This window comes from Pinus tabuliformis, chromosome 4_1 (genome assembly GCF_031772625.1).
Source record: "Pinus tabuliformis cultivar Carrire ecotype Pingquan chromosome 4_1, CPIR1, whole genome shotgun sequence".
NCBI lineage: Eukaryota > Viridiplantae > Streptophyta > Pinopsida > Pinales > Pinaceae > Pinus > Pinus tabuliformis.
The window spans coordinates 460,396,829-460,413,541 of NC_142303.1; the positions used below are offsets into that span (position 1 = coordinate 460,396,829).

General features: G+C 35.4%; 1 protein-coding gene across 1 annotated transcript; it reads right to left on the reverse strand.

Moving 5' to 3' along the window:
* Positions 1–6,235: 6,235 nt before the first annotated feature.
* On the reverse strand, positions 6,236–10,773 carry LOC149176401 (uncharacterized). The gene is made up of 3 exons (XM_089423109.1): positions 10,634–10,773; positions 10,179–10,511; positions 6,236–6,595 (listed from the first exon to the last, which is right to left on the reverse strand). Exons 2-3 carry the CDS (start codon positions 10,422–10,424, stop codon positions 6,518–6,520), a joined length of 324 nt encoding a protein of 107 aa, XP_089279235.1. The 5' UTR covers positions 10,425–10,511; positions 10,634–10,773; the 3' UTR covers positions 6,236–6,517.
* Between the last annotated feature and the right edge of the window lie 5,940 nt (positions 10,774–16,713).

The following is a 16,713-nucleotide window of genomic DNA, read 5'->3' on the forward strand; positions in this document are numbered from 1 at the left end:
ACGTGAAAATATCTCATACTACAAATCCAAAAATAATGAAAGAATAAATATTAACATCTCAAATTTAATAATTAAAAGAAAATTGGGAAAATTGGGAAAATTAAGGTAAGTTGTTGTGGACTCAACAACACCTTCTATCAATTTTTTTCATAATCTACCCACGTATATATATTTTTTTTTTAATTTCTCTTTCATCCAACTTTTAATGTACATAATCTACCCACGTATATATATATATTTTTTTTAATTTCTCTTTCATCCAACTTTTAATGTACAACAGGGTTATGAGCCTTAACTAGAGCCAACATTCGAAGTATAACAAAAGTTCAATTATCTCTAACTTAACAAAAGTTCAATTATCTCTAACTTCCATGCCATTGTGATGAGAAACCATATCAATTTTGGTATAACATAATAATTGTATAACATAGTAAATATTGTTCAAACAAAATCTAGAAGGAACAAAAAATTTGGAAAACAATGGAAAAATTATAATTATAGAGCACACTTATATGACATTGCTTTTTAGAAGATGAATTAGTGTAATTATAATGTAAAGAAGGTATATTATTGTAATATAAAGGTTTTTTTTTCATGAGTTTAATTATTTTAGTACCTAAGAATCATGGAATCATGGCCCTAAATAGATGTAGGATTTTTGTAATCATCAAATTGTATCATTTACTCAATCTTTCTTTAACAATTTTAATCTATTTTTTGAAATTTATAATATACATTTGAAAATTTACTGAGAAGATATATATATTGACATATTTTAAAGCTAAAGATTCATGTATTTGTTTATTGAATAACAAGAAAAAATAGAATAGCACATAGCAAATAAAGCACATACATTTTAGAAGCCATAATAGATATCCTTTATTATCCAACATAAATAATAGATGACATAATACTGTAAGAAAAGTATTGAGTCCAAAGTTAAAATGTATTCACAATTCAATATTTTTTTGTTTAAGTTATCTCAACACCCTATGGTATATTCCTTCTAATCTATGTTATATTTAGTAAAATGAATAAATTATAAATTGAAAAAATATATGTAATAATAATTTATATAAGGATTTCTAACTCATAAAAAAACTAATTACTCATAAAATATATGATTGTAAGAGATAAAGTCATTCTTCAAAAGATATATATTGTTATATTTTTATTATCTAATGACAAAGTCCCATGCTAAATCATTGTTTATCCTTGTTTGAATTAAAATTAACTCAATATGAAAAGATTAAGATAAGTTCATTATTTTTCTCCATTAAATGTTATAAAAATTCATATAAATTTATTTTTGTGGCACTTATCTAGAAATATTTAAAAGGTAAATACATCTATATTACCTAATTCAAAATAAAAAAGTTTATTCAAGTAGAACCTAATAAAAAAATAATACTATTTATTCAACTAAAGGTAGCTCAGTGCTATATTATAATAAAACCAACCAATATCCATCTTAATCCCCGATATATCAAGCATTGGGAGGGGTCAAATCTCTCAAGGTGCACACCTCATTTTTTTAGTATGAAACTTGATTAAAAATTTGCACCTCAAGAGATTATATCCCTCTTGTTGCTTGATAGATCTCAGATTAAGATGTTTTCATAATTGTGTTAGTTTTCCGCGACCATGTAAAATTTGTTGAACATCTAATTATTCAAAACATTTTAAATATCCTAAAGATGCCTAAGATTAATTTGGTCATTTTAATTTTAAAATGATAAATTTAAAATATTGAACGCAATGTGGCAATATAACAATGTTGAATGACAGAAACTGTGAATAATAAGAATTGTCTCAATTACAAATAGTCTTCATTGTGACCAATCTCAAACTATTTTCTTCTACTATTCTTATTGTCATCCCTGTTAGGTTTGTCATCATTTCATATGGATCACCTATTAGTGTTTCCACCTTTTCATATGGATCATATGAAAAGGGTGATTGAAATCACAAAGTACTCAAATCCTTAACTCAAGCTATTATAGTAAATGTGATACCTTGTCTCTCTTTCTCTCCAATATTAATAGTATCTTTCTCCAAAATCAATCATTATGGCCTATTCAGCATTAAACCCCAATTAAGCTTTAGTGGTAGTTTTTTTCTATTGCCCCATTTGAATGAAAAGTGACTAAGAACATTGAATGATGCAAAATGGAAATAATAAGAATGTAGTCAATTACAAATAGTTTACGGTTTTAGGAAGCAAACATTTCAGGTAAGTGAACATTTTATTTAAGATGAATTATTGTATTTTATTTATGGTTGAATTTCTATAACACAAAAATGAATGCACATTGTCAATATATTGTTTTCTTACAGTGATATCAATGAATCTCGTGGAAGCAATGAAATAAGACTAAAAATCATCATCTTCACTGATTCATATAGGGAAGAAATCAAATAGAATTAGAAATCAACATCTATACTGAAATCAATGTACCTAGTGTAAGAAATCAAATAAAATTAGAGATAAAAAGCTACACTAAAATCAATGCATATGGTGAAATTAATTAAATATGATTCTGAATCAAAATCTACACTAAAATCAATGCATCTATTTCAATGAATAACATTGTAACTCCCCCTCCCTCTCTTTTGCAGCTCTCTCTACCCCCCCATCTCTTTCTTTCTCCCTACCATCTAAATCTATATCTCCTTCCATAACAAATTCATTTTCTCTCCATCTCACCCCCTCAAACACATGTCCCTCTCTTCATATTTATCTATCTCTCCCTCCATCCCTCTCTATCTCTATGTGTTCTTCCATCTATGCCCCCTTCATCTATATCTCTGTATCCTTCTATATATCCTTCTTTGTCTCTCTATCTCAACCCTAAGCATAAACTCTCTTTCCATCTATCTCTCTCTCTCTCTCTCTCTCTCTCTCTCTCTCTCTCTCTTCTCCCCACCTTTCTCTCCTTATCTCTCTTCCATACCACTCTCTCTCCCACACCCTCTTTTCATATCTCCCTTTTCACTTCCTATTTCTCACTCTTTCTCCTTCTTCTTCCATCCCTCTCTGTCTCCTTCTAACTCCATCTCTCTTTCCTTACCTTCCAACTTTGTCACTATCCCCCACTCCAACTACATCTCTTTCTCCCTCCCTCTCCCCTTCTCTCTCTCTCCTCCTCTGTTTCTTCCTTCCTCTCTCTTCCACCTTGCTCTCTCTTTCTCTCTCTATCTCTCCCTTCAACTCTGTTGCTATCTCCCTCCATCTCTCCTTCCTCTCCCATGCCATTTTTGTGTCCCTCTCACTCCTCCCCTTATCTCCCTCTCCCTCTCATCTCTCGTTCTCTCTCTCTTCCTTCATCTTCTCCTCTCGCCCTTGTCACTCCCTGTGCCCCCCACATGCAATTGAGAATTGTCATTATGTGCAATCAATAATCTATGTAAGGTATAATATAATAATATTGATAATGAATATGTTTATTATTATAATATATTGGAATAACAATTATTATTATCGATTTATATATTGATAATAATATATAAAGAAATAAATTTTTAGTCGAACAATGTTATGTTAACTTTACATTATAGAACATTTATTACTAATCAAATTGGTAGCTTTGTGCATTACATTTTACATTTTACATTTATATATGTTTTAATTTGAATATTAATTAAAACAAATGAAGTCGATATTTAATTTAGTTTTTTTTTTCAACGTATATTTTCCTGACATATAAAGAATATTGGCGTACTTACTTACATACATTACATCTATACATCTCCTCTATAGCAGGCTATAGGGCCTCTAGACAAAATTACAAAACCCAAATTAGTAGGCATTTTTCATTATATTCGACCATTTAAATTATATATGATAAAATGGACTGTATACGACTTTTAAATATATTTCATCAAATCAAATACCTTTATATATCCAATACCTTGGGATTGAGAACTATCTATGCTTTAACCATATATAGTATCCATCACATCAAATACCATGGACATGAAAACTATCCAGTTAAAAATAATCCTCTTTGCTCGAAAATAAGGGAATATAGTGTGACTATTTATATCGAAAATTAATAATAGGATTTCAATATAAAGTGAAACATGCGATATATAAATAATATAAAGTATTCATTGATCTCAAAATATTATCCTCTAAATTGTTCTTGACTATATTTTCCGCTAAAAACTACCTTGTTAAGGGCTTAAATCTCTAGATTTAATTTCTCAAATCGAGTTGTTGTCTTTTTAACCGTTATTTTATCGAGATATTTGAGTCATTGGATATTCTTCCCTATCTATTTAATGTGCAAGCGAGATTTGCTCATTCAACTTGTCCTAACGATGAACCACACTAGTTGGTTCGAAACGCGTCGACAAAAGTTTCTCTATGTGATTTTTGCCGAAGAATCTTCAATAATTTGATATGGATCATAGAAGTCTCAATTCAATACTTAAACATTGTCAAATTCTAAAGACACCTAAGCAATATCTCCCAATGTTCCTAAAAGTCACAACAAAAGGTTTAATATCCATTATCGAAGTCATGTATGGTGGTTTCATTTATAGTCTTTGAAACAATCCTCATTCACACCTATGTTTTCATTTTTCAAATGTTTTTTAATATCGTGAGACCTACATGTGCATTATAATACATCCTATTGAGGGTACAAATACTAGTAAGAATATGTAGATCAAGTACTAAGGTCATGTATAGTATTTTGGTCATATTTTATAGACCTTAACCTTAATAAACATAATTTAGGGCTTAAATCTCTTTTTTAATTTCTTAATAATTGTTAAGTCTCTAAGACTCATTAGTGAAATTTTGAGATAAAAAATAGGCTTGAAAACAATAAATGTAGTAATAAAATTTAAAAGAATCACAGGAATCAAAGTAAAGTTTTCCCACAGGTAAATATATTGGATCAAAAGTAAGATTTCTTTTTTTTCTTAATTGTATTTCTAGCATATCTCCTTACGAATTTACTGCCGACTATGCAAACCCTTGAGTAGACCCACATGCAAAAGAATAAAAAATACATTAAGGAAACATGTTAAAAAAATAAAAAATGCATGAAATAAATGTGTGAACACACTTTCTCATTCCTTTTTAATTTTTTTCAATGTGGTTCTAATAAAAAACATGTAGTAGGTAATCATTGCATGTGGAATTCAATTCCACATCAAGTTTTCTAGGTTTCTACAATTGAGATTTGACATTTGAGTAAAGCCATAATTATAATAAATTAAAAATACAATAAAAAATTTACTTTAAAAATTCATAACTCTTATTTTATTATTTTAATTATGATTTTCTTATTTTCCTTAAAAGATTTATTTTAAACATAAATCATGATGTACAACTTTTTTAACAAAACTCATATTCCTAATTAAAATTCAAACATCTCTTACAAAAGAAATATCTAGTGGTTTGAAGTCTTACCCATAAACACCAAGCCAAAAAAAATTCTTTATAAAAAATATGTGTGGTGATTGGAGATCTCAACAATAAACATCAAGCCAAAAAACATCAAGCACTCTAAAGCTTTTGATTTCAACATAAACTATTATCAAAACTTAGATTCCTATAGATAATATTACTCATATTTATAATGGACAACCAAGGATTTTCTTTAAAAAATATCAGTGGTCATGAATAAAAATCTCACTCATAATTCTTGATTTAAAAAATTTTCTCTATATTCAAAGATTTCAATTTCTATATATTTCATAAACATCCAGCCATCCAGCCAAAAGAAACCATCAATCACCCTCTAAATATTTTGATTTCAACGTCAACTATTATCAAAACTTAGATTCCTATCGATAAAATTGCTCATATTTATAATGGACAACCAAATATTTTCTTTAAAAAATATCAGTTATGATGAATAGAAATCTCACTCATAATTCTTGATTTAAAAAGATTTCTATATATTCAAACATTTCAATTTCTATATATTTCATAAACATAAAGTTACGTATTGATTTTACTCCTGATCCTTTACATGCCCAAAATCTATGATCGACCTCTCTAATCTTAATATGTTCAACGTATTAGCCGTAGTTGAAACAAACTCTATCGAAAATCAATGTCCCTGTAGAGCAGTAGGAAAACCAGTAATTTTAAAGCACACTTGTGACATTGTATTCCAAAAGATGCATTTGCGGCACTATAGTTTATAAAATATATAGCATTGTTATATATATTCTAAGGCTGAGTTCATTATACACGAGTTTATTCAGGCACCTCAGCAGCACCGGAGCTATATACATGAGAAACTTTTTCCATCATCAACCTTTAATCATTCACTCAAACTTTCATTAACAACTCTAACCTGGCTTTTAAAATTTATAAAACAAACACTTGAAATTCGTGGTGGCAACCTAAATGCTCAGCAATATTTAGTTGCTGAAGAGGAGAAAACGTTGCAGCTAGAGAGAATATGGCGCTATCTTATACTGATAGAAAGGATTATTCTACTAACAAACTTATACCGATGATAGTAATTCAACATCCAAAACGTTTCTATTTCTATTCCGCTGGTTGGGCAGCCCAACTGTGGAGCTTGCATTTCAGATCCTCTATATCCAGCTCAGATGGCACTGGTACCTGTAAAAACAGTAAATCATATCAAAAATCGCGCAGCCTATTCGCTGAAAAAACCACGGTGAATTCCACGTTAGGCTAGTTTGTATACAATGATAGGTGTTCGAATAGTGATTAGGAAAAATATTGTTTCCGTTATGGTAAAGATTTTCAATTGAATAACTGTTTGCTTTCTTTCCCTTTTCTGTTGGTCAAATTGTCTGACATGATAGTTACATGTTTGATCTTTGACTTGTGAAACTATGGTACAGGGATAACTATGGTACAGGGATATGTAAGTTAACAAAATCACACATTTCTTTTTTTAATATGGTGGGTAACATGATTAGATTTTTACTTATTAAAGTTTCGAATAATAATCTTAATATCACTAAATGACTTAATTGTACAGTCAATCACTATCTATTCTATACTAAATAAACTCAATTAAATAATTTATATTTTGTATTTATTTATTTTCTAAAAATTAATTATTATTTATTAAATATAAAAATAATCAAATCACTAAATAAAAAAATTAAGTAAAATAAAATGAATTTAAGCTAATACATTTATATTTTATAATAATTTTTATCAAATTTTTAAATTTAATTCTAACAAATTTCATATTATTGATTCAAATTTATCTTAATAATTTTTTTTTAATTTTAATTTAAATATTACCAAATAACATATAAAAATAAATAAATAATATAAAAAATAAATTCCCGATCGGGGTGATGGAGGATGTAAAGCACCATAATGGCGATGTCAGAAGAAGGACGGAGTGAGGACTGCCCATAGCAGTTCGCATGAGGGCAAGAATGAACGTGGAGAGGTACCGTCGATCGGTTAGGAGAAGTGGCATATGGAATGTCAGGGTGAAGAGAGGTGGGAAGGACGGTGATGAAGGCAGGATGGGACAACAGGGTGGTGGCAAGCGGTATGAAAGGGGGAGTAAGGCAGATAGGAAGGATAGAAGGAGAGGGAGAGGAAGAAGGAGTGGGACGAGGGAGCCAAGCATTCAACCAGCATTAAGGAAGCGAATCACCGGGTATGTATACTGTCGACTCTCCATAATTCAATTTTCCAACTGTAGAATGCTGGGGGGTTAGAACCAGGGGTATGGGGGCGAAGGAAGGTCTTGTTACGAGAATTCAGTTATGTACCCAGTATGGGTCCCTGGGGAAGGATGAGCCTGGGAGTTCGACTCTAAGGCAGGAGAAGGGTAAGGGCATAGTTAATGACAGGAAGAGAAAGGATGAGTCCAAAGCCATGGAAATAAAGGGAGCCAGCGAGAGGGACAAGGAGGATGTGAGGGTGGTGAGTCTGGAAAGATTATCCAGGCAGGGAGGCCAGGTAGGGGAGGGAAACTCAGGTCGAGGAAGAGAGCGAGGCTGGGAGGGTGAATCGAATGAGAACCCTAGAAAGTTGCCAAAGATATCCCAAGAGGAGATCACTGACAGGAAAGAGAGAGAAGCCAGATTGCATGGGAGGAGGGGAGAGAATTCTGAGATTCTGACTCATGGATTTACCATGCTGAGGAACTCCCGAGTAGGGGAAATCAGAACTATAGCGGGGGACGGTGAAAGTGAAGGAGAGCCCAGTATCAGAAATCTGAGCGAGAAGAAGGAAAGGGGGAATAGGGAGAGGGGAGGAGACATAGGAATAGGGAAGTGCAGACAAAATCAGAAAACTCCTGAGTTTATGGGTGTTTGGACGGAAGATGATTTCATCCTGACCCATTACTGTTCGTCCTGTGAACAGATAGAGGGGAGCAGAGATATGGCAAGGTCAGCCCACGGTCATGGTCGGGGTCGCAGAGGAAAGACAAACAATAGTCTGGGGCCCCAGGTCAGTAACACCCCTGGAAAAAGAAGGGGTCGTCGTCCAATGGACGAGACAGTTCATGAAGTGGCTAAAGCATACATGAGGGATACAGACGAAGGCATCAAGAAAATAATTGATGAGATGGAAGATAGTGCGAAGGAAGAACATTCCGAGGAGGAGATGGAAGAGTGGCAGGATCTTGTATCAGACCCTGGCAACACGAGAGGTAGGATGTCTCAATACAAGCAGACGTTGCACTTATATTGGCTCATGAAGTGGCTGATGTGTAAGGCAGTGGAGCAAGTCTCAATGGGTATGGCTTTAATAATCAGGGACATGCCTAATTACAAACGAGACTTGGAGACTATTCAATTTCAACTCTGCAAACAAGATATGCGACTAGAACGCATAGAGGTACACATCCCCAGTATAGTGGACAGGACACTAGTGCATGGCGGCTCAGTAGCGGACCCAGCAGTGGTCGAACCAGATCAAGATGAACCAGACGAGTAGACATGGCGGCTCAGTAGCGGACCCAGCAGTGGTCGAACCAGATCAAGATGAACCAGACGAGTAGACTGAGCTTATATTCTCAGGACATTTTTGTTTTTTTAGTGGCAGGTTTCTTTATATATTTGCATGTTTATGGGAACAATAGATAAAAACTGTATTTTCAATGGTTCTCTTTACATAGCATGGGTAGAAAGACTTCAAACCTATCAATTTTGGATGGCATATGTTATGTATATGTGGCCAAAAAGCTTGGTTTCCCACTATACAAGCTGAGGTCACCTATGGACAGTAAGTGTATTCAGCTTGTTTATTATAAATAAAAAAAATCTAACTAAGCTTACAAAAAAAATAATATAAAAAATAAAAAATATTATATTCTCCTATTGACATTACTATTTTAACTAAAACCTCAAGTAAGAAATCACTTGGAGCAATCCTTAGAAATTACTTACGTAAAGATCAGATTTGTTCATAAGTCATTCCTGACGGAAGGAAAGTCTATATTAGCTGACAACCCCCAATAATTAATTACTTATTTAACACATTAATTAGATTTTTCCATACCCCATTTCCCAACCAATCTGGAAGAAAATATAAATAGCAAAACAATTTACACAATTTCTTCTGTAAAGAAAAGCGTAATTTTCTTACCCATGCATTATTTCAATCATCAGAATACCTTATTTAAAAAGAAAAAAACCACTTCCAAAGAAAACTGAATATAAATTGATTTTCCTAACTGATGATAAATCACCCAGAAATATGATCAACAAACCGATGCATTTGCTGACTTACTGATAAGAAAATTTAATACAAATAATTAAAGGAAAATGAATTTACATCGTCACTAACTTGAAATACAAAATAAGCTTATTCAGAACCAAAACAACAAACAACACTTTCCCGGTAACACTGATCATAAATTGGTTTACTAAGTGATACTAAGTCATCCTAAATTGATTTACTTTGTAGAGAAAGCATGAGAGTGACTAAAACAATATGTGAATAACGGATGAAGAAATCCACAGTGATATATATTACCTTTACTTGGATACTAAGAAAAATCCTCACTAACATGAAATACAAAATAAGCTTATTTACACCCAAAACAACAAAGAACACTTTCCTAGTAAGATTGATCCTAAGTCGGTTTAGGAACTGATCCTAAATTATCCTAAATTGATTTAGTTTGTCGAGAAAGCATGAGACTGACTAACACAATATGTGAATAACGGATGAAGAAATCTGCAGTGATATATATTACCTTTACTTGGATGCTATGAAAAATTTTCTCTTTGGTGGAGGATGCATCATAATGGAAAATGTCCAGACTCTCATTTTCCAGTATTTCAAACAGCCGTGAGGTAAGAGCTGTAGAATGCTTAAGGGTTATGACTCTGATCCAAAGTTGATCCGAACCACCTGGATAGTCTATTCTCAATGCTGGGAAACTCAACGGTTGCCAATCACTTGTACCAACTGATTCGACGTGTCCGCTTCCCACACCCATTCTATTGCTTTATGAGGCCCAACAACCCTTGCTTTATGGCTTCCAAATTATCTCAGAAGACGGAACAGTTGTAATAACCGTTTGTTTCTGTTAGATAGAAAAAACATATACCCTTTAACAGAAATTTTAACAGAAATTCATGGACAGATTATCTGAAACTCAAATACAGTTACTCAGCCCTTTTTCTAAGAAGTTAAAAAAGCCGTTACCTCAATGGGCTTCGGTATAATGGACTGAAAATCTGCAAACAGCAAATATGTTTGTATTTCCACAAAAGACGATTTCTGAAACTTGTCTTACATTTCCCATGCTTCTTGGTCGCAGCAATTGCACTATATATAAAGTTGTGCTAAGTCTATATGTCTACATTGTAGTTGAAAACAAAAATCTAATATCAGAGCAAAGCGATCCGAATATTAGGAATATTGGCATGTCAAAATTGATACGAATATAACAAGAATATTGGCATGTCAAAATTGATACGAATATAACAAGAATATTGGCATGTCAGTGCTGTTAAGAATATTGGTGTAAGAATACTAGTCCTCAAATTCCATTGTAGAAGTATTGACATGTCAGGTGAGATATTAGCATATTAGTAGTGGTAACTGTATCGATTGTTAAGCAGCCACGTGGCCTTCTAAATTAATCCTTACGGATTCTGATCTTGCCAGAAGAGAAATGTAGATGGTGGCAAGACAGACCAATCGAGATTCCATGAAATTATATGACAAGATTTTCGAGGACTTCTGACCCCCTGATCAGACCCGACATGTTCAGAGAAAAGAAAAAGAGATTTCGCACCTCATCCATCATAATAATGGCGCGATACCCCGCTATGCCATGCGCACATGCAGCGAAATTGAACTACAAGGGGCAGAGGTGGCACTGGTACATAAAAATTGTAGATCTAAACAATTTTTTAAAGATTATATTAAAGTTTTTATCAGATTTCTCTACTACCGGAATGCTACAATGGTTGAGAATCCCTTCATCCAGGCCTTCTTCTCAATGTCAAGCCAAGAGTTATGGACACTAAGGGCAGTTGTCACAAATGTATTTGATAGCATGGATATAAAATTCTAAAATCAATCACGTGTAAGAAGAGCGATGGAATCAGTAATGGAAATCAGAAAGAGGGGACGTGTGTATTATAGTAATTAATTTAAAATTAAAGTATGTCACTGTTATTTTTTAAAATTCAGGGTTTAGAATTTCATAATCATTTCCAGAAATCAAGATTTAAATAAAAGTTCCAATATAAATGATAAAAGCTAAATAATATTACGAGGGTGATTGTGACTGCAACTTGAGTTAGGGTTGGAATTGGCGCTAGGGTTTTGACTTAGGGTTCCATGGCAGAACGTACAGGGGGAGTACCACTCTCTTCTATAGTCAGGTAGTCACAGAGGGAGGTAAGGACGCAGGAGGGAAACAGGAAACAAGTAAAGAGAAGGAGAATGGAGGAAACAGTCAAAATACGATGTCCACAAGGACTACGGGAGTCTGTAAACCCAAGTTGAACATTCTTCCCCAGGTCATATTGAGTGATCCAGCGATGCAAGTGCACAGGGACCATATGACAGAACATGCCATCATATGTAAGTTCATGGGGTTATGGCCGACGGAAAGGGTATTACATGTCTGGATAAGGAGCCATTGGAAGCCAAAGGGAGAAATACATTACATCTAGGTTCTAAGGGCTTATTCACGGTGGTGTTCATTAGCTCAGAGGACAAAAACAGAGTGTTCGAAGGGGGGCCTTATTTCTATGCTGCGACAGGACTCTACATGTGGCCATGGATGACGAACTTTGTCCCGGAACATGAGACATTCACATCGGTCCCAGTTTGGATTAGACTATACTCCCTTTCACTGGATTATTGGCTACCAGAATCTTTGAAAACCATAGGCAACATGTTGGGGCATTTCCTAAAGATCTCAGAGGCAACCCTGAAAGGAAAATACACCTGCTTCGCCCGAATATGTGTGGAAATGGACCTATTTGGAGCCCTTTCGGAAGAGATAATTTTAGAGGTATATGATGAAGAATGGGTGCAGATTGTCGACTATGAGCACATACCATTTAGATGTCACAAATTTCATGAACATGGCCATCTATTCAGAGACTGCCCAACGAACAATATGGAAGGCAATGGGAAAACTACTTTGGACAAAGATCATGAGGGTTTCGCCAAGGTTGGGGGCAAAGAAAAATGGGGTAAACATCCACATAGGAAGTTCAGTGAGGACAGACACACAAGATAAAACAGTTTCAAAATCCTAGAGGAAGCAGGGGAGAGCATGGAGACAGTCCAGGACATGGAGAATGTAACTAAGGAGCAGAGTAAGGAAGTTGAAATGGAGGATATCACAGTGAACAACCAACAAAAGGAGGATCTACCAAGCTGCATGGAGATCAGTAGGGACCATGAGATGATGCCAAGTGAGGTACGAACAAAGGACCATGAACTTCAGGAGATTCCAGATAGATAAAATCTAGATCTAGAGAAATTTCTGGAATAAGGAAAGAACATAGGAGTGGACTCCCTGCCAAAAGAAGATTATGATAGAGTACAACAGCTCTTTCTATGGAGGTCATAATTGAAGGGAACTGGTGTCAAAAGAAACCATGAAAGCCAGGAGCCAAGTGGGGTCAAAATGATGGAGAATTCACAGGCACAATCTCCTAAGAACTTAGGAAGGAAAAGATGAAGAAAAAGGCAGAATGAGTTGCTACACGAATGTGGAAAACTATTGATTAACTCAGGTAAGATAAAATATCTCACCAGCTATTCCTTTACTAACCTTTCTTAATGAAGCTCACAACCTGTAATATTAGAGGTATAGGGAATAGAAGGAAACAAAGGAATATAAGTAACATAATGAAAGAAGAAAAACCAAATATGGCTTTCATTCAGGAGACAAAATGTTTGATGGATAAAATAAGGGAAATTCATAATAAGTGGTTAATCAAGTATGAGTATCTAGAGGTCAAGGCAAATAACTCAGGCGGGGGAGGGGGGGAATTCTCACGCTGTGGGATCCACAGAAATTTGGACTCCTGGATGCTGGGGGGGGGGGATTCTCACGCTGTGGGATCCACAAAAATTTGGAATCCTGGATACTGAAGCATCCAGGAACTATCTATCTTTGGTGTGTCAACCTGTAGGTGATAAGGAGATATATCTGATTACAAATGTTTATGGACCTCAAAAGCAAGCAGATAAACTCAAGCTTCTCACCTCTCTGGAGGATCTAAGAGCAAGACATCCCAATATGCCTTGGATAGTTGCAGCAGATTTCAACATGATAAGATCTCTTTTAGAGAAAAAAGGAGGAACTAGACAGCATGATAGAGATTCCATAGCCTTCTAGGACTTCATTATGAACATGGGACTAGTGGAAACTGAAATAATAAATGAACCTTTACATGGAACAACAAAATGAGAGGGGCTTCTTAGGTGGCTTCCAAACTTGATAGATTTATTGTTTCAAAGGATCTCCTCCTCACAGGACCTGCCATGATAGCTTTAATTTTTCCCTTTGGAGGTTCGGATCACTGGCCAGTGCAACTGGAAGCTACCTTTATGGGCACTCCAAGAAACAGACCTTTCAGGTTCGAAAATGCTTGGCTCTCACACCCTAAATTCACTAGTAACATTGATAAATGGTGGATAGAGGAGTTGAACATTCAAGGCACTAAAATAGAAACTTAAACACATCAAATCCAAACTTAAAGCTTGGAACAGAGATGTATTTGGCGATATCTTCAAGGCTAGAAAAGAAACTGAGCAGAAGCTCCAGGAAATCATTCAGATCAACATCAGAGAGGGCTTCACCAAAGAGAGGCAAAAGCTAACTGACTCTATGCAGGAAGAATGGGAGGATCGCTACCTACAACAAGAAATTTTCTAGAGGCAGAAATCAAGGATTCAATGGATTAAAGAGGGAGAAAGAAATACAAAGTTCTTTCATAAATCCACTATGGCCCATTGGGCGCACAACAAAATTACAAAGATCAAAGATTCTCAAGGTATTGAGCTTGTCTCTCACAATGATATGGAATTGACCCTTGTTCAACAGTCTTCAATATTGCAAAGGAGCCAATGGAGGATAGATCTAGGTTTATTGATCATTTCACCCAGTATATCCCAAAGTTGGTTACCATAGAGGACAACCACAATCTTAACAGACCAGTATTGGAAGAGGAGGTCAATGAGGTGATTAATGAAATGCAAAGTGGAAAAACACCAGGCTCAGATGGATACAATGTAGACTTCTTCAATGCCTGCTAGGATACAGTCAAACAGGACATCCTCAAGGTTGTGGAAGACTCGAGAAAATCCAAAAGGTTCTAAAGGCTCTTAATGCTTCCTTCATAGCTTTAATCCCTAAGCAGGAAAATGCTCTAACTCCACATGGTTTTCGACCCATAGCCCTATGTAATGTGATGTATAAAATCATCTCCAAAGTGATTGCCAATAGACTCAAGCCCATACTACCTTCTCTCATCTCGGAAGAGCAAACAGGCTATGCGGAAGGAAGACAAATTCTCAACAATATCATCCAAGCGCATGAGGTGGTACACTCTCTTAATAGAAACAAACAAGTGGCTATGATCATTCAGTTGGACCTAGCGAAAGCCTATGACAAACTAAGCCGGTCTTATATAAGAGAAATTCTAAAAGCTTATGGCTTTGACCATAACTGGATAAGGTGATTCATGGCACTAGTCACCATGAGCAGTTTTTCCATACTGCTTAATGGATCTCCATCAAGAAAATTCACACCATTCAAAGGACTCAGACAACGTGATCCACTCTCACCTTTCCTCTTCATCCTCATGATGGAAGGGCTTGGTAGAGAAATCAAAATGGCAAATACTGAAGGTCAAATCCAAGGTATCAAGCTCACCTCGAATGGAGCGACAAACACTCATCAACAATTTGTGGATGATACAATGTTGCAGGGCATACCCACAGTCAGGGAAGTGAGAGCAATCAAAAATATCTTAAATGACTTTTCCATGGCAACAAGTACTAAGGTAAGCCTCAACAAGTCCAAAGTTTTTTTCTTTAACACTAATATTCAGAGAAATATTACCAGAATTCTTGGTTTTTAAAGGAAACAATTACCATCCAAATATCTTGGCATTCCTCTTACTGACAAACCTCTAAACAAGAAAGTATGGGAACCAATATTAAATAAGCTTCAGGACAAGGTCAAAAAATGGACTTGCAGGTCTTTAAATTTAGCAAGGCGTCTTATACTCACAGAGGCGGTCTTGCAGGCCATTCCCACTTTCATGTTCTCAGCTCTCCATGCTCCTCAAGGTATTAAGCAGTAGATAAGGAGCATTCAAAGGGACTTTTTGTGGGGCAGAGGGGAAGAAAAAAAGAAATGGGCTTCAGTTGCCTGGGACAAGCTCTACAAGCCCAAGATCCATGGCAGCGTAGGGCTGCATGATCCTGAGACTCCCAACAAGGTTTTAGGAGCTAAGCTTTGGTGGAGATGGATCAAGGAGTCGAATGTCCCATGGGCTAAGCTTTGGAAACAAAAATATGCCAAGTATTGCCACGAGAAGGACCATATTAGAATGTCAAGAGAAATCAAGGGCTCCCACATTTGGAACCTTGCCTGGGAGAATAAAAGAATTGTTCAGCAACACTTTTTCTAGAAAATCTAGGCAGGGGACCTCGCTCGATTTTTGGAGGATAGCTGGCAACAGGAACCCAACCTATATAGGGATGACTTGGCAGCTCCCAGGAGTGACACAGATCGCAAAGGTTTGTTTTTTGTTAAAGATTTCTGGGACCAAGGGAGGAATAATGAAAAATGGAGGAAATGGAAGGATATAAGTTACAGTGAGGAAACTCCTCTGAAGGCCAAGGCAAACGCTCTCCACCAGGACTTAGAGCATAGAAGGATTCTAGTTTCCTCCTTACCTGACCAATTAATATGGGAAAAGAACAATGAAGGTAACCTTAACCTCAAAGAGGCAAAACAAGAAGTCATAGGTTTTAACTTTGTAAGTACTCATCAAGTATGGAAGAAGCTTTGGCAAAGCCCCCACTGGATGAGAATAAAGTTATCTATCTGGCTAGTGCATGAAAGGAAGATCTTAACTTGGGAGAATATCCTAAAGAAATGCTTCATTAGCCCTTCCAAATGTCACCTCTGTGGCTCACATGAGGAAACGATTGAACACCTTCTCAACCTCTGCCCTTTCACATCTAGGTTGTGGGACTGGGTGGCCTCAATCTTCAGAAAAAAAGATAGGGGTAGT

Excerpts from the sequence above, each read along its gene's own strand:
- LOC149176401 (XM_089423109.1), bottom strand. The coding sequence starts at position 10,424 with ATGGGTGTGGGAAGCGGACACGTCGAATCAGTTGGTACAAGTGATTGG. Across the intron at positions 6,596-10,178 it reads TTCATAGCATCCAAGTAAAG|GTACCAGTGCCATCTGAGCT; the intron begins GTAATATATATC and ends CTGTTTTTACAG.